At 38.9% G+C, this 27,974-nt stretch overlaps 1 protein-coding gene across 1 annotated transcript; it reads right to left on the bottom strand.

Annotated features, from left to right (window-relative positions):
- Window positions 1–67: 67 nt before the first annotated feature.
- MAL (mal, T cell differentiation protein) lies at window positions 68–27,974 on the bottom strand. Its single transcript, XM_032216949.1, has 4 exons — window positions 27,831–27,974; window positions 5,481–5,648; window positions 2,903–3,031; window positions 68–432 (listed from the first exon to the last, which is right to left on the bottom strand). The coding sequence occupies exons 1-4, from the start codon at window positions 27,915–27,917 to the stop codon at window positions 358–360; spliced, it is 459 nt and encodes a 152-aa protein (XP_032072840.1). The 5' UTR covers window positions 27,918–27,974; the 3' UTR covers window positions 68–357.

The raw sequence follows: 27,974 nt of genomic DNA, 5'->3' as shown, positions 1-27,974 counted from the left end.
ATCATTGTTCATGTTGGTAGATTACTCCACTGAAGAAAATGGGAAAAAAAACCTCCATCTAAAAGTTGAACTTGGAAGCTTTTTATTGTACAATTTACATAATTGTAAATTACAGCCTATTGTCCATTTACATAAAAGGCATTGTAATACAAATGTATTTTAAGGTAGATACTTAGTTTCCTTCACTCTCTTCTTCTAACAAGGATTTGAATCCGGGGTTCAACGATTGGGGGTAAATATTGATAAAGAAATTTGCTATTGACATGTAATAAAGTACATTATTGTGTATTTAAGATTTCTAAAGGAAGCTCTTTACAAAATAACAAATATGTCTGTAAAATCCATAGAACATTGGGTTTAAGAAGCTTTCCATCTCAGGAGGGAGAACACCATATGGATTACATAAGTCAGTGTGACTGCAAATGCGAAAACCTAGAAGAGAAGAGAAGATAATTTAGCTTCGGAGTTTGGCCAGTCAAAGTCATGTCTAATTTTCTTCTGGCTTTTCCTAACACTGACCTTTTCCCAGAGCAAGAGTCTTGGTGTCATTTTTTCTTGCCTTTGTTATTAATTTTCTGTCCCAGCACAGAAACATTTTCTGTTTAGCCACTTCTCTCTTTTTACTTTAGTACAATTAGATTTTGGGCTATATCACAGGCACATTTATTGTATGCTGATTTTATTCACACATACACCATCATCACAGCATACCTATCAGCTGATCCATCATACTCGGAAGGTATTACTATTGCAAAGTATCAACAAGCGCTTCTAGCTATGAGGACTTGCTCTTCTAATGTCTGTGTAAGTTGTACATAGTTCCACTCTATCCATGTGCTTTGCCAATGCCCTCTAATATTGCAATATTAAATATTATTAACATTTAAAGCTTAAGAACACTTCTACTCTACCAGATTCTCCATTTCCCATATCTCTGATTTCAGGTTCAAATGTTCCCCAAATTTATCCAGACTATTTGAATAGCTTCCACCGACCATATACATATACATTTGTGAGTTGGGAGTTCACAGAGAATCAATGACTAATCAGTGCTCACCTTTCTGTTTGACTTTCTACACGACTTGCTTTTGTAAGAATAAAATTAAAGAAGACCCTCAAGTTAACTGCCTTGAGATCTTAGAGAAAGTCTCATTTTAATAATTCACTCATAATACAATAAGCTGTATCGCAATACCAAGCCACTGATCACAAGTTATATCGTCACCAGGAGGGGCTATGTCTGACCCAGGGCTGGAAAGTCCCTAAATCTGTTGCCCATCCAATAACCTGAAGAGCAGAGTTAAGTAGGTGTGACTATCCAACTGAAATTAATATAACTTTCTTTAGTTTTAGCTGGTTACACTTTGGGGATTTTATGAGATTTGTCACAGGGCAAATACTTATACTAGTGAACTAAATGTGAAATCAGGCTGAGTATCTCATAAGGAACCTTTAAAATCTGTATTAATTGGGGTTAGAGTTCTCACTAGTACAATAAGTAGATGAGGATTTTCTGGTTCTACATATAGTGAGTCCCTATACATGTTCCATTGAATGCATATGTTAGAAGTGCCGCAATCCCTATGGAACCAGAATTTATTGCCAAGGCCAAAGTTGTGGTTCCTAAAAGTATCATGTTAATTAGCATCAGTAAGAAAGAAAGCCAAAGCCCTGCACAGCATTTGAGAGTTGTCTTCAAACCCCAACGTATCTAGTCATCACTCTTAATCTCAATATTAACTCCTCATAAGAATCAGATTTTTGTTTATTAATGAAAAATGCAAGAAGTCATGACTTTTGTTATTGTAATAAGTTATGGCCAGTACTATGTGTTCCTCTATATAACAATCTGTCCTAAGATTTATATACTGCAATTCCTTATATAATCTCTAATTTTAAGAGCTTGTTTCCACAGACTTGTTCTGTACTTTTAAATGTATTTTTTTAGAGAGTGAAGGAAGGAAAAAGTTATCCTTGACTTTTACTTTACACAATAATCCATTTATATTCTTGTAGTTAACAGATTCACTCATATGTACCTTAAAAGTACCTGATTGTGTTCTCATTCTGTCTGAGCCATTTTAGTTAAAGGCATTTTCTATCTATACAGATTTTTTTCCTCTATAGGGTCACCCATAGATAAGGATGAACTCAACACAGGATATACATAGATACTTTTGTTTGGGATCTTGAATTAAGCCCCAATTACTCCCAAACCATGCCAAAAGGTGTTATATATTTGCAATAAACTTTAAATCACACCCAAATAACAAGCAGTTCTTAAATCTCTAATGTTCATAATGTCATTTAGCCAATTTATTTTATAACTATATATGCCTATCATTTGAGGAGAACCATAATTCAGGGGCACAGCACATTCTGATCTCGGAAAGCTCCAGACTCTGAGAACTAATTAACCATGTGGGGGGGAAACTGAGTAAGTGAACACTACTGGAATAAACACACAAATCGCCTCACTCATTATAAAACATCTTTTTAACAAAATGCTTCATTGTAAGCAGAGCTGTCATCCAGTCAGAGATATCTCAGCCTTATATCTGTTACTCCATTAGCTGAATTTTCATATAAAGTTTAGAAAACAGCTCTGAAGCAGCACACAAATATATGAGAAACTGGCAAGATGTTACTTTAAGACACTAATTGTCTATGCCATTTTATATTTTAATAATAAAATAAGAAATTGTTACTTCTTAACAATTAATTAATAAAAAAATGTACCCAAAAGTTTTTATCAAAAAAAAACACCATTCCTTTCACTTCCAATTTATAAATTAAGCCCAGTTCTCTTTCAGTTGCCCAGTGCATTTGGAAAGCAGCAGATTGAAGAAGCCTGCCCTAATTAATGAATCATTTTAATTTTAGTTGAAGGACATATACTCACCACAGCTGCTATATCTATTTGGTATGCCTTGAATTCACTAGGAAGCAATTTAATTTCTATCGTCGTGTAGGCTTGCAAAACTGCTGCACTCAAATAGAAAAGTGATGCAATTACCTGGTAGAAAGCATCCTGGAAAAAAAGGACATCAGAAAAAAAAATCTTAAGAACTCTGCAAATTCTGCTATTTATAGGCATCCACCCACATTCCCCTCTCACCCTTGTGCCACTATAAGCGTCTAATAGGAGCAGATGGTTCAGTTTGCATCCCTTTTCAACAATGAACATTTATAAAATGCTGTAACATCAGTAATTACTTTTCTGACTTGTGCCAAGCATGGCACAACAATACCACAGCCTCCTTTAGTTTATGCAATGTTCTCAAGTTGTTTCATTCTATTCATTCATAAGCCATACTGAATCAGCTTGAATTCAAAATGTCAGAAAATGTTAAGGAAGAATGCTGTAGATAAATAACTCACTAGGCAAAAAGTGATAATAGGAGAAATTTGTTTCTGAGCCGCTGCCTGAATTATTCATTGATGGACTGCTGGCACATGACTGGTTTTAGTAAGTAGTGGTACAAATGCCTAAAGCATGGTGAGCTTGATTATGAGGACTTTAAGTGTTGTGCAAGTTAAAAATGAAAAAATGTAGTAATAGAACCCATTAAACAATGATTTTTAAAAATATAATAATATTGAATTTGCTGCCTGTACATTCCAGAAAATTCATGACTTATCTTGCTGTTATTGTATTTTTCTGAGGGTAAAGGAAAGCAAAAGATGATCAATTATCCTTGACTTAATACTAATCAACAGGAAAGATTCACTTGAGGAAGTGGAAGTATCAGAAAGAATAGGGAAAGCAACTGTCTCATGTTGGAACTCTGATTTAACAGAAAAATATCTTGGACTTTAGAAAAAGAAACCCTGAACAAAAATGAATAGGATTTCATAGCAGGAAAAACTAATGGAAAAAAGTTGAAAATGGATGGGAATACCTAAAAAGGAATAATAAAAACATAATAGCAAACAAGCAATGCCACTGGGTGAGGGGAAATAGAGGACAGTAAAAGAAGCAAATGTGGTCCTTTCATGGAGGACCTGTACACTAATTAAATCAAAAGAGGGCTGTGAAAATATCTACAGATCCGTCACATCCTGGACATAAATTGTTTCAACTTCTACCCCAAAATGACTCTATAGGGCACTGTACAGCAGAACAACAAGACATAAGGACAGTTTTTTCCCTGAACGCCATTACTCTGCTAAACAAATAATTCCCTCAACAGTGTCAAACTATTTATTAAGTCTGTATTGCTATTACTATCAACCTTCTCATCATTCCTATTGCCCCTCTCCTCCCACTTATGACTGTATGACTGCAACTTTGTTACATGTATCCTTACGATTATATTGATTTCCTAGTATTATTGATTGCTTATTGTACCCTATGACTATCATTAAGTGTTGTACCTTATGATTCGTGATGAATGTATCTTTTCTTTTATGTATACTGAGATCATATGCACCAAAGACAAATTCCTTGTGTGTCCAATTTCACTTGGCCAATAAAGAATTCTATTCTATTCTATTCTATATCATTCAATCAGGTAAATTCCTTAATAGATAGTAGATTACCTGGCCTAGTTTCTCAGCAAGGTTTTTTGAAAATGATTTGCCATTGCCTCCTTCTTGGGCCTAATAGAGAGTGACTGGCCCAAGGTCATACAGTTGGGTTTGTGTCACAGGCAGGACTAGAACCTCTGGTCTAGCAATTCTTAGCCTGATGTCTTAGTCACTACACCAAATTCGCTTTTGTAAACATTATATGACTTAATTGGGTATATAATATGGGTAATATGGCCTAATGTTTAAATGATTACATAGATTGTTCAAAAATCTTATGTAAAATGTGTCCATCAATGGTTCCAAATCAAACTGCAGAGATGTATCGTGCAGTGCCATAAGATTTCACTCTTCAGTATTTGATGGACAAGAATTTGTACCAATTTTTCAAATAAGACTGAATTTTGTGAGACAACTAATACAACAAAAATCAAAATCATCCTTGATTAATTACAGAAATAGCTGAAAGAATATTATGAAAGTTAACTACAATCAATGTAAAGTCATGTACCTTAGAAATCAATGACTTCACAGTGATATTTTTGAAAATATTGAAATAGTGATTAAGTGAATCTGTAGTATGATGCGGCTGCAAACAAATGCAAATCTGGTCTAAATTAATAGAAATACAGTTTCTAACTGATAAACAGTAGAATTTGGTAAAAGAAAAGATTCTGGTAAAAGATTTATATGATCTGAAGAGAAACCAGAATACTGATTATAATAAACTGTGATGAGCGGACAAAAATGGCTAGACTGCCATCATCTGAAGTCATTTGCTTCAATACTTTGAGGATGCATCTTCCTTTTGTATAGCTCACCAGTTTTTCTGCTTCATGTAAATTAAACTCAGGAGTGAGGAAGTATATGATGCATTGTTGTAAGATCTGGTAATTTGGAAAGAGATGAGATTTAACATACGCAATATTAGTCTCTCTGAAGTGACTTACCAAAGCAACCCAAGCACTTTTTCCACCATGAGCTCCACACAAATATAAGAGGAAAAGAAGTGTAGAAATTACAAAGCAAAACACCGAGACAAACATCACCCAGCCTTGACTCACTGTGGCCAAAACTTTGGTAGAAGCCACAAGGATCCAGACCAGGCCACCAAAGACCTACAAGAAATATAAAAATAATTATCAGTTAGAAATAACACGTGACTAGATTTTCACAATATGCTAAAATAGACATGGTATAGAAATCCAGGCATGGTATCTTACAAGACTTTAACAGATTTAGAAGAATGCAGTTAATTGTTTTAAAAATCATTTATATCCATTTGTTTTCCTAGAGCAAGGTGTAAAACTCGATTGCATTGAGGGCCATTGAGGATTGTGTTTGACCTTGGGGTCCAGGTTGGGCATGGCCAGGGTGGGCATGGCCAGCTCGACGTCACTCATGTTGGGGGTCCTGTGGTGGCCCGAGTGCTCTGCCAGCAAAAATGGGCTCCTGAATTCCATTTTCAGTTGCGATGGCCTCCTGCAACCGTCTGTCAGCAAAAACAGCTCAGGAGGACTATGTGCGACCCTCCCAAGGTCTGTTTTCGCTGTCAGAGGCACCACGGGCCGGGCCACTGTTTCCAGAGAGGCCCAGTGGGCCAGATCTAAGCACCCCTTGGGCCAGATCTGGGCCCCGGGCCTTGAGTTCGACATCCCTGTCCTAGAATACTGTAGTGTACAAGATCTCCACTATCCTACTTTATCTTTATAATCGAACACTGAGAGTGACTACCTCAGTATCACTCTCTTGAATTCATAATGGAGTAAAACCTTTTTCTGATTTAGGTTTATATCAACCTCAATACCATACTGACCTGAATGTGGCTTGAAGTGTACAATATCTGTATCTCTGAATTAATGTGTTGCCTTTACCAAAGAATAACAGAATAAAAGAATAACAGAGTTGGAAGAGACCTTGGAGTTCTTCTAGTCCAAACCTCCTGCCAGCTTGGTGTCATCTGCAAATTTGATGAATTCCTCTCTATCTCCTTGCCTAAATCATTGATGAAGATATTGAAGAATACTGTGCCTAAGACAGAGCTGGGAGTACCCACTGCATAGTTATCTCCATGTAGATGCAGTTCAGGGGTGGGTTTTCTCGCCCCATTCCAACCGGTTCGGTTGGAACGAGGCCGGCGGCGTCCTCGCGCGTGCACGCGCACAGCGCACGCATGCGTACTAGTGTCTGTGCGATGCTCCAGCTGCTCCTGGAAGATCGCGCAGGCACTGTATGCGTCCTGCGCATGCGTGGAAGCGCAGAATTCGGCAACAACCGGGTAAGGAGCGGGCGCGCGGGGCGCAGGGGGGGCTTCGCTGTTCCCGGAAGTACTTACTTCCGGGTTCAGCGACCAACCGGATCGCGGGGACCGCCACGAACCGGTTGAAACCCACCCCTGATGCAGTTCCATTGAGGACTACACATTGATTGCAGTTGGTCAGCCAGTTAAGAATCTATGGTGCGGTGCTGCTGTCTAACCCACATTTTATGTCTTATCAAGTAAGAAGTTGTGGTCTACTTTATCAGTCCAAGTAAAATATATCCACAGCATTTCGCTGGCCCACTAATTTTGCCACTTTGTCAAAGAATGCAATAAGATTTATCTGACATGATATGTTTTTGACAAACCCATGTTGGTTTCTGGTTATGAATTTGTTCACCTCTAGGTGCTTGCAGATCCATTGTTTGATTATCTTTTCCAGAATCTTCCCAGGTATTGATGCCAGGCTGATTGCTCTGTGGTTTTCTGGATCTTTTTTTTCTTTTTTTGAAGATGGGAACCACATCAGCTCTTTTTCAGTCCTCTTGTAGTTCCCCAGTGCTGCGTGATCTTTGAAAGACATGGTTCAGTGGTTCTGAGAGCATGTCTGCCACCCTCTTCAGAACCTTGGGGTGTAATCCATCTAGTCCTCATGATCTGAACTTGTCTAAAGTGGACAATTGTACTTTTACCATTTTCTTGTTTATTTGACTTGCATTTCTAATCTGCATTTTACAGTATTTGGAGGGGCAGGGGAATAGGTCAAACTGTTTGTTTTTTCCTTAGTGTAAAGACAGATCAAAAATGAGTTAAGCAATTCTTCTTTCTCCCTGCCGCTCGACATCTTTTTGTCAGTTTCTCCTATTAATGGACCAATCATTTCTGTTGATTTTTTTTTTGTTTTTTACATGTTGAAAGAAATGGGGGTGCAGTGGTTAGAGTGCAGTACTGCAGGCTATTTCTGCTTACTGCCTGCAGTTTGGCAGTTCAAATCTCATCAGGCTCAAGGTTGACTAAGCCTTCCATCCTTCTGATGTGGGTAAAATGAGGACCCAAATTGTTGGGGGGCAATATGCTGATTCTGTAAACTGCTTAAGGAGGCCTGTAAAGCACTGTAAGCGGTATATTAAGTGTTATTGCTATTTTTTGTTAGTTTTTATTTTTGTCACAAGCCTTAGTTCATTTTGAGGCTTAGTTTCCCCGACTTTATCTTTGCTGGTTCAAGTTATTTGCTGATATTCTACCTTTGGTATGTGCCCCTCTTTCCATTTTTTATACTTGTCCTTTTGTCTTTTATGTTTATTAGAGATGAACTCTCTAGGATCCCAAACCAAGGGACATGACATGAAAAACTATATCTGATAGCACATTTCCCTGATCATGCATGATGACAAAGTGTCCTATCTGAAATCCCATCAGGGCAAACTAAGTCCTGGGAGATGTCGCTTACCAGCAAAGGAATAGAATGATGTATATACATACATACATACATACATACATACATACATACATCACACACACACATACATTCATACATACATACATACATACATACATACATGTTGTATTTGTGCTGATAAATAAATAAAGGGAGACTAGTATAGATCTATTTCAAGCTATTTAGCTCTCATCAGCTAGCCATACCCTTACTGGGATTTGAACCATTTGGCTAGCTGATGAGAGCTAAATAGCTTGAAATAGATCTATACTAGTCTCCCTTTATTTATTTATCAGCACAAATACAACAAAAATGTAACAAAAAGGCAACAGTAAAAATATTGGGTTTCTGTCTGGATGGTCTCTTGTGACAAGCCGAAGGACAGAAAATGGAAGTAGTGATCTTCCTCCCATATTTGGGCATACCGGGGGTTGTAAAAAATCTAATATACATATACATACATACATACATACATACATACATACATACATACATATTATACACACACATATATATTACATAATATACATTATATACATATATATACATATATATACATATATATACATATATACATATATACATATATATACATATACTATATATACATATACATACATATACATATATATACATATATACATACATACACATAGATACATACATACATACATACATACATACATACATACATACATACATACACTGGTTCATCCATACATCAGTTTCCTTCAGGGATCTTGGAACAGCTTACTAATGAGTTACCAGTGTGATACAGTGTTTACCATCTTCTGCAACTATATTACTCTTGGGCAGATTCGGATTCTAAATGATGTTGAACCATTGGCTTAGTTGGCACTAACTCATTTTCTTAGTTTTATATTTGCCATCCAGCACTTTGCTCACAGTTACATTCCTTTGAAGCCTGGGTTTGAGCCAGCATTTCTTTTCCCAGCTCTGACAATGTACAAACACCTTTTATAACTCTACTACCGATACTTGCTTTATTGCTTTCTTTTTAACATGTAGTAGCTTTATCATCGAACACTTTGCTTACAGATTTTAGGGTTTCAGAAGTTATAAAGCCTTTTTCAGTAAGAAATGGGGCAGGATTTATTCTTCTTGGCTTCAGGTCATGAGAACAACAAGGACTATAGAAGATTGTTTTGACTGGATTTAGGGATCCGATATGCTCAAAAGCAGTAGAAGAACTGGATCAGTCAAGTTGTCAAGATCCAGCAGTATAGACAGAAGTATTGGGAATATTTTATTTCAATACTACTTTGCTCAGTTATGCCATTTTATCTTCGCTCACAATTTCTATCTATCTCTTTGCCCATGAGCCTGCAGCAGAATAACAAATGCAAGCTTTTGTAGGATGATCCCCTATAACTTGGTATCACCAACTTATTTCCCCACTATTTTATTTGTTCTAGTACTATTTAGTTGAAAAGCACTTGTCCTGATAAGCCAGGTTAAAAGGGGAAGCTGTAGTTATTTATTTAAAGGGTTAGCCTAGAGAAGGAATTTTCTGTTCCATTTCCTTCAATTCCAGGTGAAAAGATGGAGCATCTTCTCTTCAAAAAAAGGTTGTGGGAATTTAATTACCTACCTGAGTAGTTCCCTTTCCCTTGGGAAACATCTACAACCATGTTTCCTGGAACTGAAAGGAGATGTGAGAATAAAGGCTAAATATGGCAGGTTGGGAATGTGGTACCACAGTGGCTAAGACACTAAGATGGTCAATCAGAAGGTTGGAAGTTCAGTGGTTTGAATCCCTAGCGCTGCGTAATGGAGTGAGCTCCCATTACTTGTCCCAGCTTTTGCCAACTTAGCAGTTCAAAAACATGTAAAAAAATGCAAGTAGAAAAATAGGGACCACTTTGGTGGGAAGGTAACAGTGCTCCAAGTGCCTTCGCCATTTAGTCACATGACCACGGAGATGTCTTCGGACAGCACTGGCTCTTCGGCTTAGAAATGAAGATGAGCACCGCCCCTAGAGCCGGAAACGACTAACACGCAAGTGTTTACTGTTATGGCAGGTTTGTACCTTCTGTTTCCCATCAGACACCTTGCTACAACTCACTACTGATAGATCTACACTTAGAGCCTAAAAATGGCAGGTTTGTATCCTGTGTTTCCCATCAGACAACTTGCTGCAACTTACTACTGATAGAGTTATAGTTTCCAGGAGAACTAATAAGGTACCACATTTGAATGTTGTTTTCCTTTCATAAAAAAGGCACCATTGCCCTAATTATTAGGTGCAATTGAATCACATGCGAGACGGGTGACTATATAAATTTAATAAAGAAATTCAATCAATTGTTTCACGGTAATTCTGCATTGACTGCCAAAGCAGATACAGGCTTTGCTCACACAATATACAACTCTAGTTATAATTAATCTCTTTCCCAACCCCCAGTGTAACTATAGCAGTCAGCTATAATTCAATGATGGGCTTTGGGTTCAAGGATGCTCAAAACACATTGCATTTGTGTCATGGCAGATACACAATATTTCATAGTTTATAAACATTCCCTATTTCAAGTACCTACTTTGCCACTGCATCAATCTTCCTTTCCCCAATTTATTGACTGTGTTTATTGCTTACAAGGTCTTCTACTTTGCATTAGTGTTTGTCAGACAGCAAACAACAGAGAAGCAACCAATGATAGGCAATTTTAGGATAGAAAAGTAGGCTGCATGAACTTCGCTATCACATGCTTTATTTGAATCTGCTTGGTTGAGGTTTGACAATCATGATTTGGGACTTTTAAGATATTATGAGAACTCAGTCAGCTGTGATTCAGTAAATCCTTTTAAACGAACTATGGCTTCATATGGTGTGCCAGTTGGACAATACTTTATTAGTTCCCCACTTGGGACAGTTTCCTTGTTCCTTGGTTTCTCAACCTTGAAAATGTTTTCATTTGCCTTTCTCAGCTAGTTTTGGTTGCTCAGCTGGTAGCATGGTTTCTTCCAAATCATTTTGCTTGCATGGATAGAAATTCCTCTTAAAGCACAAATATGTGGCTGAAACTCTTCCTTCTAGTGACAGACAAGCCATGCTGAATCCAAAGGGTTCTTGTTCAAACCAGTTAGAACCAAAACTCTGCTGTTAAGAATCAGAGCCAAGGAGGCTAATTAGTTGCTATATCCTCTTCCACTTCTCCTAGGTTTACATCTTAATAGTTTACTCTGCAATTATCTGGTAAATTGTTCTGTGGGGCTGACTGAAATTTGATTTGGGGAGAATTTCTATCAGAGTGCAGGAATTTTTCATCCAAGGATTTTGTGAAGACAAAATAGGGAGAGAAAATTCTACTTAAATTTTTCTCATCTTGAATTACTCAGAGTAAAGGCACTAAATATACAGCATTGCTATTTTCCTGACTTGTGATTTCTATCCTGCTTCAATTGGGTCAAATCTAAGCAACTTAAAAAGTCATACAAAACAAAAAAGCAATATAGTTTAAATCACCAACATACAAACATTTTCCCTAAATTCAGTCTGACTTCTACTCTGAAAACAAGACTTCAACATTATCAACATAATTATTTTCTACACTATATAATAAACAAGAATGGTACATGGGAACTTTGAAAAGATTGTTCTCTAGGTAAAATGCATGTTTTTCCTGACATCTCTCCCAACTCTCGAAGTGGCACAGTGGTTAGAGGGCAGTACTGCAGGCTACTTCTGCTGACTGCTAGCTGCAGTTCAACAGTTCAAATCTCACTGGCTCAAGGTTAACTCAGCCTTCCATCCTTCTGTGGAGGGTAAAATGAGGACCCAGATTGTTGGGAAATTTACCCATAATTTGGATTTTCCTGGACATCAGAAAAGGAAGTTGTGACTGAAGACACATACTTTGTCTGTAGTTTGTTTCATAGTTATTTTCACTTGAGCCATCATAAATAGATTAATTTGAGTGGACAACAACAAATGATCCGGGACAATGCATGGATATTTACCATAGCCTCTTGGAGGAAATCAATAAGAGTAGGCAATTATGCAGTAGCTGAGAAACTTCAATCACTGTAGCCCCAATACATCTAAAGGCAACAGCTTTAGAAAAGGCTGCACTGTGTGTCCACATTCCAGACTCCACCTCTCTCCTAGGAAGAAATATTTTCAGTTCCAGGAGCTCCACTTGTTTGTGGAGAAACAGAAAATGGTGATGCCCAAGTGAGGCCAAGCAAAGTAGCCCCAGGTAATGCAGGTTTTAAGTTTTTTTCCAGGTGGAAATATTTATCTTAAAGCAACACAATAAGAATACATTATTAGCACTGCTAACATGTACTGTTTAGTTTCCTTGTACTAAATTATAATCACCACATCTTGAGGTTTCTGATCCATTGTTTGAAAGACATCTATGGGCTCTGGCACAAAAGAGCTTTCTATTGCTTCAGAAGCAACTATGGACCTGGATGCTCTTATGATATGAGATAAAGATACTGATAGAGAGGTGGCAGAGGCAGAGAGAGAGACAAAGACAGAGAGTGGGAGGGAAAGAGGAAGAGACAGAGAGAGAGGAAGATGGTAGTAGGTAGGTAGGTAGGTAGGTAGGTAGGTAGGTAGGTAGATGATAGATAGATAGATAGATAGATAGATAGATAGATAGATAGATAGATAGATAGATAGATAGATAGATAGATAGATAGATAGATAGATAGATGATGATAGCAGAGGTGGGTTCCTACCAGTTCAGACCAGTTCGGCCAAGTAAGTAGTAACTCAGCTGCCACACCCCTGAACCAGTTCTATTGGCATCGGTGGCGCCATCTTGATTTTCAGTTCTGCGCATGCAGAATTATTTGCGCACCGAATCGGCAGTAATGCCGGCAGCAACCCACCATAGATAGATAGATAGATAGATAGATAGATAGATAGATAGATAGATAGATAGATAGATAGATAGATAGATAGATGACAGATGATGATAAATTATATAGATAGACAGACAATAGACAGGCAGACGATTGATAGAGAGAGAGGGAAGGGGAAAATCATTGACAGTGCCCTATAACTTTGGGTAGAATTACTTGCAGAAGTACAGCAAATATTTCCACTTCCCATGTTCTAATCATTATTTCACTCATTCCACTTTCCATGTGGCAAGACGTTCTAGGAGCAAAGATTCACTGGATGGTGAAAGATTGCCAAGTTCTTTGTACCAAGTACAGAACTGGTGTTTTGTAATATTTGCATTTATTTGCACATATACAGGTTGAATACCAAAAGATGAACAACATATTACATATTTTAAAAGGCAGAAGATGTCAGCAATTTCAAACCTGCCACACTAAGATGTCTATGAGTCCAAATTTGTCCTTTTTTATATATATACTTAAGCTGTTGGTTATGCAATTGTCCTGCTTGGTTTGCAGAAAACAATGTATCCTCATTTGTAAGTTTGTGTTGCTTCTTACACCTGATGCACTTTTTAAAAAAGGGGGGGGCAATGCTTCAGTTGTACAGTTGCAGTTGTAGTTTTGACCTCCTCTGCCCCACAAACACTTCTGGTGAAGGGGAAATTCTAGTACAAATTAGGACAAGGAAAGTCCAAACATGCAGAGCCAGCTTGTCGTTGTTTTGCTTCTCACAAATGAAGCCAAGCAATCCTTTTCTACTGAACACAGTATTTTAGCTAAAAATTCTCACTGGAAGGCATAAACTGCATGTGATATCCAAAGCTGTAGCTTTACAATACATTGTGAGAAAAGGGTACAATCAGTGAGCATTTTAATTAAGCCAGTAGTTGTGTTTGCAGGACAAATATATTCATACACAGTTGAACTCAAGTCAATTTGTTGTGTCTACACAACAGGATGATCCATCAGCTCACCACGGGAGCCTGAATTTCCATAGCACATAGCCTAAAACCACAGGCTTCTGGTTCAGTATACCATGCATGATGGAGGTTCTACACTGTGGATCCACATTTCAAAAAGTAAATAGGATACAATGCTGAGTACTTGGGAATGAGGAGTGACATATTCAGCAGGTCCTAGATATCAACATTTTCTCTTTCTCTGAACAATGTCAAAAAAGAGCTTGGCTGCTGTGCTTGCAGAATAAGCCAGTGACATTTTTTTTCCTTTCATCTCCGACCTCAAATGGCATCTGCATTTTTTTTTTTTACAGATGACTCCCATTATGGCTTGGATTTGAAAGTTCTATCCCAGGACTTAACTGCAATCAAACTCTACTGTTAGGCAAGAAGAAGTTCTGACTTCATGCACCAACTGGATTCCTCTGCCACATCCTACAACTTGCAATGTGGTGAGACAAGAATAACTGCTGCTGAACACAAGATTGGCTTTCTGAGACAGTAAAAGAGATTGTTTTAAAGTATTTGTTGCAGGGTGTGTCACCAGATTGGTGCAATTCCTTTGACCAGCTCCTGCTCAATGCTTAACAGCAGCTCACTAGCTTCCCTAGTGAGATAGGGGTGGAAACTGTTTCGACATATAGTCTACCCAGCTTACCTCTGTTAATACACTTGAGTTATTCTACCACTATCTCCTGGACATTGGAAGGGTATGTTCAGGCCAGAATTATATACCTTAAGACAAACCAGAGATTTCCAGCTTACTGTAAATACTAAAATGTTGGAGAGCGCAGGAATGAAAACTGAATGCAAGGTGACATTAAATATTTCCTACCATATTATTATATTTCTTCCCCAGTCATATTGTTGCCCATGTTTTTTTCCAGCTAACTCCAAACTCAGAGAAAATGTTTCCCAACCTCCTTCTTCCACTGGCATCTCACCTCATGTTCCATATTGAAGTACTATCCATCCATCCTTGAGTTCGTTAAAAAAAATGACACCAGTTTGAAACATTTTGTTCCTCACTGCTGATTCTTATCCTACTTCAGTTCACTGGAGCTACCTAACTTCCTTCTAAGATAATGGGTAACAAATCCCTAACACAGAGGTCCCCAACCTTTGGGCACTAGGGACCGGTTCTGTGGAGAGAGAGGACCTGAGGGGATGTGGTTGCATGTGCTGCCTGTTTGTGCGGCCCGGTTTTGTGGCATGCCGTGGACCTGTGCCGGTCTAGGGACTGAGGGTTGGGAACCCCTTCCCTAACAGATTTGTATAAAACTTGTGGCTGTCTTTTCAGTCTGCATGATGATCTGTTTCACTAACAACGTAACTCAGAACAGTGTTATAACAGTTTCATTGCCGGGCTGGGGATGAAATGAAGACAAGACTGCAGGCACAATCAGAAAAATATGTTAATGGGCATGTTTATGCTGTAATTAGTTATAAGTGGGGAAAGGTCATTAAGGAAGGTCTTGAGAGTCTTAAGAAGCCCAACTGGTGCATCAAATTCAATCAATATCCTGTTTTCTTACTATGGTTAACCAGACACTTTTGAGACATCTGTAGGCTGGGAACTAGTGTGCAAAAGCTGAGGCAACACTATCACACCTTGCAGTAGCAGATTTATTGTTTTAACTATTCTTTTGCTAAAAGGACACCATTTGGAGTCCATGGACTATACTTGGCCTTCGGTTAATAAACTGAATGCTACATTCCCAAAAGTTGCTATAAACAGGATACAAAGTTAATGGGATTTAGACAAAATCTAACATTGATTTGATGTAAAGTTAAATATGATAACATATATTACTTAAATACAATAAGATCATCATACATATAATAACTTATTCTTATTTCACATTGAAAGTTACAATTTGGACATGCTTTTGGAGGGTTAGAGACCATAGCCAAACCCCATTTTATGTTCTTTTGTAAATTCTTTACTTCCTTGAGCTATTTGTAACCATCACTTCAAGGTCCCATCCTGTCCAGTCATCTGCAGCTCAGAAGTCTTCATGTGTGTATAATTCCCCCCCCCCAAATGTGCTCACTTTACATTGCTTATACTGGTAGTCCTTGACTTACAACAGTTCATTTCGTGACCATTCAAAGTTACATCATTGAAAAAAGTGATTATTTTTCACACAACTGTTGCAGCATCCTCATGGTCATGTGATTAAAATTCATATGCTTGACAACTGACTCTTACTTATGACAGTTGCAGTGCCCCGGAATCACATGATCACCTTTTGCGACCTTCTGACAAGCGAAGTCAATGGGGAAGCCAGATTCACTTAACCAACATATTATTAACTGCAGGTGATTCATTTAACAACTGTGGCAAAAAAGATCGTAAAATAGGGTAAAACTCACTTAACAAATGTCTTACTTAGCAACATAAATTTTGGGCTCAATTGAAGCCTTGTAAGTCAAGGACTATATCAGGGTTCTGACCAATGCCCTAATTAAAACATGAATCTCAAGCCGAGGTTCAAAAGAAATCCAGTTATTTATTAGGAGTGTCATGTCGGCACGTACCAAGTGAAGCCAACTCTGACCGCACTTAATTTGCCCTTTGGCTCTGACCCTATTTCTCCTGCCCCACAAGGTGTGTCATCAGTCACATTCCCCAACAAAGCAGTTTTGCGGGTTACAGAAGTCACTCCCTCCAGCCACTGTGGATCTCTGTGCAGATGGCCTTGACATTTGCTGGCTGGAATGTGCTTTGTTTTGACTGAGGTGCAAACTGCTTGATACAGCTGCGAGACTTGATTCCCCATAACCCTGCCTATGGCAACTCAAGAGTAGGTCGGGAAGACTTCACGAGTTGACAGACTACCTGTACTGAACTCTATCAGCATTTTACTACCATACTTCCATTCTGGAGAGATGCAGTTGGAACCCCTCACTGACCTCTTTTAACCTTGTAAAGAATTTATTAGCAGTAACAAACTTGACTACTTCAGCTGTCACCCTTCTTTTATCCTATAGTGTAAAACAGCAGCAAGGCTATCCACATAGATTTTCTTGCCTGAACGAAGTTCAATCAATCTGCATCTTGGCCAGTCAGAACCATGAAATGATTTAGTGGTGGCAAATACAGAAAAATAGCAAGAGGATTAAAACCAATCCTGGCCTATGTATCTTTGCCCATATAAGTGTAAGAATACAGGATTCTTGAGGTGTTCAAGCCATCTGGAAAACAAGGATCTCTTTTAGAATAGGTTTTCTGAAGAAGAGGGACTTCAAGCATACATACAGCATCCTTCAGATTCACAATGGTATCTTCCAGGCAGGGGGTGAGATTCAGCTGTTCGGACCAGTTCGCGTGAACCGGTAGTTCTGGCAATCAGTTGGCCCCGTCCACCCACCCCTACGCTAGTCTGTTCTATATTCCTTGTTTGAAGCCCAGCTGAAGGTGCGGCAGAGTGGATTGCTGCACCTCAGCTGTTTTACTCACCGGGGCTGCAGTAGAAGGTAAGTTTAGAGCTGTTTTTCAAACACACTGCATGCACTCTCAGCAAACCAGTTGTTTGAATCCCACCACTGCTTTCCAGGTATATTATATTACAACCCATTCTTCACTTACCAGCAGTGATGGGATTCAAAAAAATTTACTACCAGTTTTGGGGGAGAGAGGGTGGGAGAGAGGATTGGAGGGAGGGTTTAGAAGGAAGAGAGGGAGTGTATCGGGAGAGAGGTGTGGTAGAGGAGGAGGGGAAGTAGGGTAGAGGGGATGATGGAGGGAAGATGGAAAGTTGGAAGGGGGCAAAAGAAAGGGTGTAGGAGGGTCGAAGAGGTACATTTGGTTTCTATTTTTGGGGGGTATGATTGGACAAGAGGAATTGCTGTGTTTATTGTTTAATGTTATATGGCCCCGGTTCTGCACAGTAATATGTGACTGTACAAAAATTGAAAATGGAAAATAAAAACACATTTACACAAAAAAAAATACTACCAGTTTGTGGGCCTGTCTTGGTGGGCGTGATGTGGCTTGTGGGCGTGTGTGGTGGGCAAAGCAAGAGAAGGTTACTGCAAAATCCCCATTTCCTCCTGATCAGCTGGGACTTGGGGGACTAGAGAATAGATGGGGGTGGGACCAGTCAGAGGTGATATTTACCGGTTCTCCAACTACTCAAATTTCTGCTACTGGTTCTCTAGAGTTAGTCAGAACCTGCTGAATGCCACCTCTGCTTACCAGGTACATTTCAGATTCATTGAAATTATGATTCTACAGTTCCAAACCAGCATGAGTCATTAAATATTCTAGATGGGAATTTGGGGAGCCATTGTCTCGACCCTTCCAGAGGGCAGCAGGTTTGAAAAGGCTACATTCATTAGATACATAAAGTAAAAAGACATAACTTGTTTTACCCTAATGCCTTATTCCACCTTATGAATATTATGAAGGAAATTGAATGTCCCAAATTCAAAGACGATGGCAATCAATATTTCTCAAATTGCCATGTGAATTTTAAAAGAAAGGGCGGACACAGGAGGAAGAGGGGGAAGAGAGAGAGATTTGCAGATTAATAGGCTATTCTTTGCCGAGTCATGGCATAGGAGCATACTTCTACATCAGGGCTGTCAAACTCCTGGCCCATGGGCCAAATGTGTCATGTGCTGGCCATGCCCACGCCCAGTTTAGCAAAAGGAGGGGAGTCCCAATACATCCCATGACACTGCCATCAGTTTTATACCCCTGCTCTACATTCTTGTTAGCTGTTCTACAAGTGCTCTCAATAAAGTTTGGGTTTTTTTTTTTATTTTTAAAGGCAGCCTGCATCCGTCTATTGCAGACTACCTGGTTTAACAGGTTTCTAGCAGCTGCTCCAAACAAAAATGAAATGGGCCATTAATTCTTCTTCCCCTGTCCTTCTTCCCAGCACTGGAGCCATAAGTCCTGCCCTCCCCCCGCCCCCCACTGGTCTTGCACCACCCTCTTCTTTATCTTTGCTCACTATCAGATTTTCTGCTATTGTATCAGGGAAACAAATTTTACACAACCGAACTATGTACCCATTCTCTAATCTTTCACTGAGTGGGCACCACCTCTATAAGCTTTACTATTTGCTATTTCCCCATGTCTTATTATCAGTTTGTTTAATGGTGAAAATAAAGCTGGGTGTGCTGGGATCGTGGGCTTTCGCAACAGGTACACACTGTGGCCACATCTTTCCTGCTACCCTTAAGCTTTTGGGATAGGTAAATTTGCCCACACAAATCAATTGTTGGGGGAAAGTAATGTTAGAGTACATTGCTTTTATGAACAGCAGCTTCTAAACTACACTCAGGCAACAAAGTGATAGCACTCCCATTAAGAAAGTATCCCATAATGATTCCCATTAGGAGTAATAAACTATAAGGAATCCAGAAAATTTCTTCATGGTGGCCAAGTATGGAAGCCTTCAGGTATCAAATCAAGGCCATGAGCACTGTCCCACTTTGTCCCTTAGTACCTGATATTGAGAGATATGGTGGTACTTCTAAGTCAGTATGTCTCTATCAGCAGCAGAGACAGAATACTATTTTGTAATCTCACTTTGAGTCCTGTAACAGTACATCACATTCCATCTTTTAACATTTCCTGTCCTTTCTTTCTCAAACACTTCTGCTGTAAATGCAGAAACTCCAATGGAGTACATTTCAGCAACCCAGTACTTATACACTGCTAACTTTTCTGTTGTTTGATCTTTTCTGGTGTTTGAGTCATTTAAATAATTTGTAAAAATTCTTTTCTTGAGAGACAGACAGAAATGAACCAAGGGTGGACACTTCGGATAAAATAAAGTTGGCCTGTAAAAACCTGTGTTATAATCAGATAAGTTTTAAAGTCCCACATATATTTGTTTTCAAGAATGATAAAGGTTCCTCTACACCAGCAATGGCGAACCTTTTTTGGCTCATACCATAAGTGGGGGGAGCGCAGGGGGGTCATGCATGGGCATGCCGCACCCATACTGCAATGTGCAACCCCCCAGTGAGCATGCATGACAGGCGCAACCCCCAATTTTTGCATGCTTTTTTCACCCTCCCCAGGCTCCAGAGGCTTTATAGGAGCCTGGGGGAGGGCAAAAACAGCCTCTCCCACCCCACCCCGGAAGCCCTCCGGAGGCTTCAGGAGCTTCCCTGAAGCCTCTGGAGTGCAAAAAAAAACGGCCCTATGAGCAAACTGGAAGTCTGTTCCCGAACTTCCAGTTTGCCCTTGGGGCCAGTTTTCTGCTCTGGCCACTGGCCATTTGTTTTCAGAGCTGCTCATCTGTTAGCAGGATTCTCTCACTGTACCAAAAATCTGTTATCTCTCTTGCCAATCTAGGCAAGGCAGGAAATATGGGGAGAGAAGTAAGGGAACTGGATGTTTTGTTTGCCAGTTCTCCCAGCACCACAAAGATTCTCTTCTTCCTACAAAGTGCAGAAGGGGAATGTAGGTTTTCTGCTGCCAATTCTTTGATCTTTGTAGTGTTGGGGAACTGGTAGCAAAGGAGGAATTCCCCATTCTTACTCTTCCCTCAACACACAAACTTCTGATGTAGGCAGAATTTTTGTCCAGGAAGGTTGGAAGTGCAGCTATGGCTTCTTTAAGGCAGCATAGTATTTTTGTCTATTTCTTTACGCCAATGAGATTATTATGCTGTGTTGTGGAGAAGCTTAGTTTATAAGACTCAGAAATTTAAGTACAATCAGGAAATTCCTGATTCAAATAACACCTCTGCTAAATACTCACAAGGTACAGCTAAGTAAGCCAGTCCTTAGAATATGGAAGATAATTCCCATTTAGTTTAAAAATATACATAATTTTTGAATTTTGTAGATTATGCTAATGCTCACCATAGTCAGAATTTTTATACATTGTAACATGGCCCGCAGCTTTACACACTCCAATTTAGCCATATTGCTACTGTTGTAAATGTTGGAAAATAGAATTGTATAGGTTGGAGGTCTATGGAGATTCTCAATCATCCAGGTCATGGTTCTCATGAAGGTGTTTTTCAAAAGGCAACTAATTTTCTTGGGTTTTTTTTTTCCTTGAAGATGTTTTACTTGTCATCCAAGAACTGAAGAAGCTTCTTGGATGAGAAGTAAAATATCTTCAAGGAAAATAACCCAAGAAAATTCAGTTGCCTTTTGAAAAGCACTTTTGGGACAGTGTTAAAAGTTAGAAGTAAATTGAATTGTGTTGTTTTCATGTTTGTTTGTTTGCTTGCTTGCTTATTTTTGTGGAATGGATTCCCTGAGACCTGAAAATTAGAGGGTACAAAGGCTGCCTTAGAGAGTAAAGAAAGTTGCAGACAGATCAAGAGCATTATGGGAAAATAAAATAGCAGATAATATGTCATCATTCAATTTAGTCTGTGTTATCCAAAGGCTATTTTTGAAGAAGGATTTAAATCTGGATTCAAGTTGGAGAAATTTCTTGTTTGTCAAAAAAAATGAGTATGAAAAGGGGAGTAATCTTGCTACATTCATTAGATGTGATTCAAAAAATGTTCAACTCCATCTTATATCAACTTTCCCCATCATTTCCCACATCTTGGGACCACAGATCCCAAAACTCCCCCTCTCTCATATAGTTAATAAAGTTCTATTAATTTTAATCTCAACACATCTGGAAGGAATCAGGTTAGGAAATGATAACATGAGGCTGTGACTGATCTAATGTAGATATTTTAATCTTTCAGTAGGTATTATTGTGTGAAAATTGATATAACTTTCCTGCTTCAATATTCATAGCGTCAATCACTCTATTCAGAAGTTTCTTATTTGCTTACATATCCACAATATTTTATAGGCAAATACAAAGTCTTCATTTTCCTTTTAAAAAGCTATTAAAACAGATTTATAGGATTCCCAGATTACTGTTGGTTGGTTTTTCCCTCCATAAACATGCCATGAATTTTACTTTATTTCTCGATTTATCACACATCATGGTATTTAGTTTTTTTTTTAATGCAATCATATCTATTGCATAGAATGTGTAATCTGTTCCTTTCAAGAGTTAAAGGACAAGAGATGCTGCTATTTCTGTTGTATAGCAATACAAAAAACTGACTATTTCAGCAGAAGTATAAAACATGTTGCGATTTAAGCAACTTGAATTTGCCCCATCCCTCCCCACAAAAAAACCCACCTCTCCAGTGTTCTTGACCAAGAACTGGATTTAGCATAAGCATATTCACAGCTTGCTAGATTTAAGGCTCCCAAGAATTTTGGAGCCCATTAAAATATTTCATTGTACAAAGTTAACTTGTCTTCTAAGCAAGGAATTGGTAGAAATCTCATAGGCATGGCACAGCTATACTGGTTGATTATTTATTTATTGAATTATATAGAGATTATTGAATTCATAGGGCCATTCCAGCTCAAATAGTGTGATTCTGAGCAGAGTGCAACAGAAGAGTAACTATAAACCTAAAAAATTACATGACATTCAAGCCATATAACATTACAATAATCATACAGCAAATGAAACTTTTGACTGTGTGCTTTCGGTACACAAGTGCTTCTTTATACCTCTGGTAGTTCAAATCTTTAATATTTCTTCTCGCTCTTTTCATAAATAATGGGCTTTGTATAGCACTGGACAATATTGAGGCTGAGCTGTGTTGAGGATTCACATAATTGTCCAATCTAGTCTGAGAATCACTGGTACTTAGCTTCTCATGTGCAGTCACACCTCCCATGTGCAGATTCCAGTGGAGTGCACCAAGTACTTTTACTGACATTTCTTCCCACCCTATTCTTTCTATCCACATCAAAAGGGCCATATTTTCTATCCGATTCTCTCAGTGTTTGAAAATGGCAACTTAGTAGTTATTAACCATTGCAGAACTCTTTTCCTGAAAGCAAGTATTCCATGTCTCAACTCATTTCCCACAGAAAAAGGTTATATGTCATCCTGTTTCTCCACTACTATTACCTAAATAACCTCATGACAAAACATGGGGGTTTCCAGCATGAATCATGGCTGACTGAAGACATCTCAATGAACAAGCGGAGATAACAATCACTGTGAAGAATGAAGGAAGGTAATAGACAAGTCCTTTGGATTTTTTCAGAGATGGGGAGATGGCCCATGAGTGCTCGCCATCTAAATTTCCAGGGGATTCTGATCCATTAGGCAGGCACTGCTACTGAAAATAAAAACTTGGGCATTCCACAAGATGGCATTAAATCTGATAACAATAGCACTTAGACTTATATACCACTTCACAGTGTTTTACGGCCCTCTCTAAGCAGTTCACAGAGTCAACATATTGCTCCCAACAATCTGGGTCCTCACCTTACTGACCACAGAAGGATGGAAGGCTGAGTCAACCTTGAGCCATTCATAATTAAACCCCTGGGGTGAGCAATGAGTTGCAGTACTGCATTCTAATCACTGTGCCTTCATGGCTCAGTGATAGAGGGGATCCTAAGCATGCCTTCTGTGCTAGATCGGCTGGGGAAAGCAAAAACAATGGAAGAAAGATGGTTCTGGAGGTACTCTGCAGGCCCTATGCTATGCAAGGCTTTACAATGATAAACATCAGCTTGAATCGAATGGAATCCAGAAGCCTACTCAGATCTAGTGGAATTCACAGAGCAGTGATACACTGGAACAATAAGAGAAACCAAAAACTACTCACAAAACTACATTCTGGACCAATTGCAGCTTCCAAGTGCCCTTCAATGGTAATTTGATATACTATAGAGCATATTACAGTAATCCAAATTGGAGGTGATTAAGGCGAGATTCACCATGAGCAAGGGCTCCAGATCCAAGTATGGGTTGAACTAGCATGTGCAAGAGTCATCTTGGCCATGGATGCCATTTCATCTTTGCTCTGAAGCTGAGGAAGACCTCTAAACTGGGCACCAACTTTAACTGGGAAAATTCACCATAATTCAGAATTAAGATGCAAAGTCCCAAGAATTGGGGTGCCCTAAAACCCACATCCATTCAATCTTGTCAGGGTTGAGCCAAAAGCTGTTCTTCCCCTCCAGAGCATCATAGTCTCCAAGCAACGGTAAAGGTCTTTGCCCATTGCCTGGTTGGCCCAGAGGGGACAAGTACAACTGGATATCATTAGCACACTGATGGTATCAACTCATGTTCATTATTACCTTGCCCAATGGCTTCATAGATATTAAAGAGAATGAGGGGAAAATATAGAGACCTTAGGCTCAACTTGCCTCCTTCTACCCAACACTGACTGGAGTCAATTCTGGAGAAAGGAGGAGAACCACTGTAACACATTGCCTCCCATGCCCAACCCACTGAACTGGTGCAGACTGATTCATGATCAATGATATCAAAGGTCACAGCGAGATCAAGAAGGACGCATAATAATGGATGCATTATCCCTATTTCAAATCCAACAGATGATGTTGTCTCAATGCAATATTCAGTCCTAAATCCTAATTGAAAAGATTCCAGATAATTTGCTTCTTTCAGTGCCTTCTGGAGCTATAATTCAACCACTTTCAGTAAAAATTGTCCAAATGCATTGCATCCTGTATACTCCTATTAAAAAGGGGCAAACAACTGCCTCCTTCAAGAAACACACAGCCACCTGTCTCCCAGAGGAGAAGTATTCACCTCTGCACGGGCCCAGCCACTTCCAGCCCCCAAGAGATCTTAATCAACCAGGAACAATAGAGATCTAATATACAGGTGGCTGAATTCACCACTCCAAAGACCCTAGCCAGTTCATTAGAACCAACAGAACTCTTAGCACTCTTTCCAGTTAATCAGGCAAGACTGTCCCTCAGGCAACTCCACAGAATCTGTACAACTGGATTCCAACTCTGAATAACTTTATCCAGTAGATGTCTAGAATAATCTTCTCAAGGGCCCTTCAAGAGTTCCTGTGACTCCACTTTGTCCAGAAGGGACAGGGTCACCTTAAACAAGGCCACTGGCCAGCTCTCTCTGGACACCATAAGGGTAGAGACATAATTATTCTTCATCAAAGATATCACATGAAGTAGTTCTTTAGGAAGGATTGTAACATGTCAATCAAATTGCAGGTGGAATTCACACTATTATATGGTCCAATTGGAAAAGATGTCATCCAGTTCATATATGAATGGTATGAATTCAAATGTTAAAGCTATGGCTCCACCCAGAGATTAGACTCTTAATTGACTAATATAGTGACCTGCCACAATCCCTAGAAACACCAGAACTAATGGAGCAAAGGTTTTGGAATTTCCCCATAGTCTGTCCTGTTCAGAAGTAACTAAGGAGGTCTACGTAAACAGCTGGAGACTCCTAAATTAGAAGGAACTGGTAAAAACAGCTGATTTAATGTGGCTTGCATGTCAAAGCTGAGGTGTGAAACAATAATTCCATGACTGGAACTGGAGATTCTTCTCAAGATGCTTTTTACTCAGTATAAGACAGTTAAGGACATATTTTTCAAAATATGTCTTTCAATTAGCATATATTTTGGGTTAACATCCTGGAAAAATAGTATTTTGTTAACAGATGAAAATTTTCTTTTCCCCTAGGCATAGGTGAGCTATTCAGTCTCTTTTATTGTATTTGTAATGTTATTTTTATTTTGATCACTAAATTTTTTATGCTTTGTAGTTAATCCTTATCTTCTAGGAAAGAAAAGAAGGTTTGCTTGCTTTCTGTTATGAATGAAGGGTTTAGAAAAAGATTATTTGAAGGTCACATTGTAGATGAGAATAATCATGCCACTGGCATTTTTGAATTATTGGGTACGGAAGTCCATATTTTTCTTCTCCTTGAGAAATGAGCAACTAATGGCCCCTCTAGGTGTGCAGAGAGAATTTTGAGAGTCTTTTAGGGAAACTGCAGGACTGGAGTACAAATTGTCCCCTTCCTGCTGACACTATACTTGGCTACAGTTAAAATTTTAAAAGACAAAAACTGAATCCATTCAACACCCAAAATTACGCTCAAATGGGGTTGGGTATTTTGCCATTCAGTGTATTGTGAAATCTTTTTCTTAGGCTGTGTAAATAAGGCTAGTACACTAGGCAGAGCTTATTAGAAGAATATAGCAATTGTGTTTTGATTACCTGGGATTACAGTATTGTGTGAACCCAGTCACAGAAGCCCAACCAGTATTCATAAGGAAATGACCTGAAGTTTTCAAATAATTGCTAGGACATGTATAGAGATTAAACCCTGCAAAACATTCAATGCAGCACAAACATTTAAATCCCTTTAACTGAAAAAGCATATGCACAACTGAACCCCACCCTGGTAAATCACTAGACTTGATTAATCTGTACAATCTGTATTTATTATGAGCACTTAACATTTGGAGAGGATATCAAGTCTCCCATTGAAGAAGGAAATACTATCTTTCTGGATAGCTCTTTAATAACTCCACTCTTAAGTCTTAAAAAAAATTATAAGTAGAGCTGCAATATAATAGTAGATATAGGTAAGGGAATCTACAGGCTCTTTTATCATGCAGATCTAAAAGGTAACTCAAGGCTGTTGCTGCCAATTAGCAGGGTTCTTATAGAGGAAGAAAGTCACTAAGCTATCATATTTTCAGGTATTTCCCTGGGAAACCACCTGTTGAATGCCTACCTTAAGGATAAAGCTCCTTGGGGATAAATATGTCTCTGTTTCAGTGTAAATACATAGAATATTGGAAACTCTAGTTCAAAACTTCACTCATTCTTGAAGTTCAGGAATGGAACCTCAATGACTCCCTCTGCCTTATCAATCTTACAGAGTTGTTCTAGGACAGTGGTTCTCAACCTTTCCAATGCTGCGACCCTTTAATACAGTTCCTCATGTTGTGGTGACCATAAAATTGGTGTCTCGGTTCCTAAGACCATCGAAAATATGTGTTTTCCAATGGTCTTAGGCGATTCCTGTGAAAGGGTCGTTCGACCCCCAAAGGGGTCGTGACCCACAGGTTGAGAACCACTGCTCTAGGAGAATAGAAAATAAGCTCTATGCATATACCCCTCCAAGCACCCTGAATGAATGAAAGTGATAATTTCTCCAATGGATGTGGTGAGCTATGAGAAAAGAATTCTCCACTAAATTTGATCAACTCAAAAACCTGAGAGCTGCATTGGACACAAGACTGTCAATCTCTCTTAGCCTTTACAATCACTGCAACTGTAGCTACTCCTCTAGTCATTCACATTCCAAGCATATGTTCTACATATTCTAATATCTATTAAAGAACCCAAGCACCTCCGCATACAAGAATGGTATGCCATGTTTCTCCAGGAAACAGCAAACTCAATAGACCTTGAAGATTGGTTTTCAGTACACAGGTCACCAGTTCAACCAAATAATTAGCTACTTGAGTGCTGCACACCTGCCCAGGGTGGACCTGCTACGTGCATGAATTAGCAGAGTATAACCTTGAAAATCAACTAAACATGCTCTTGAAATTTAAAAATAGAGATATATTTTTTTTAACTCTGAAGCCTGTCAACAAGGGATGGAGGAGTGGGGCCATGTTACCTCCTTGCTAGTCTAGTTCTTTTTTAAAAAAAAATACCTTTGCTACCCAGCCTCACGTTATTGTTTTCAAAATATAATTCATTCTAGTAAACTATAGCTTATTCCGCTAAAAATGTACTTGATGTTGGGAGGAAAGGTATTAGAAAAACTGGAAAATCTAGATACTTTGCTTTCAGAATCCCTATGAAACAAATCTGAAGGCATCTAATCAGGGCTTTTTAGATACAGTCTAACCGTCAGAATAACTTTTTATATTGTGTTCTCTAGCAACTGAGCTATATTTTTAAAAGAAGAAAAAGCTATACTCACAAACTCAGGAATAACAAGAATGTCAGGAAATGAAGCCAGAACTGAAGCACCACTGGGTAAAGCAGCTGTGGCGGTTGCTGAAGACATTGTGCTGTTTCCTTTTCAAAATCACACACACACAAGTCCTCACTCTATACAGCTAGA

This window comes from Thamnophis elegans, chromosome 4 (assembly GCF_009769535.1).
Source record: "Thamnophis elegans isolate rThaEle1 chromosome 4, rThaEle1.pri, whole genome shotgun sequence".
NCBI lineage: Eukaryota > Metazoa > Chordata > Lepidosauria > Squamata > Colubridae > Thamnophis > Thamnophis elegans.
This window is presented reverse-complemented; position numbering and strand designations above follow the sequence as displayed.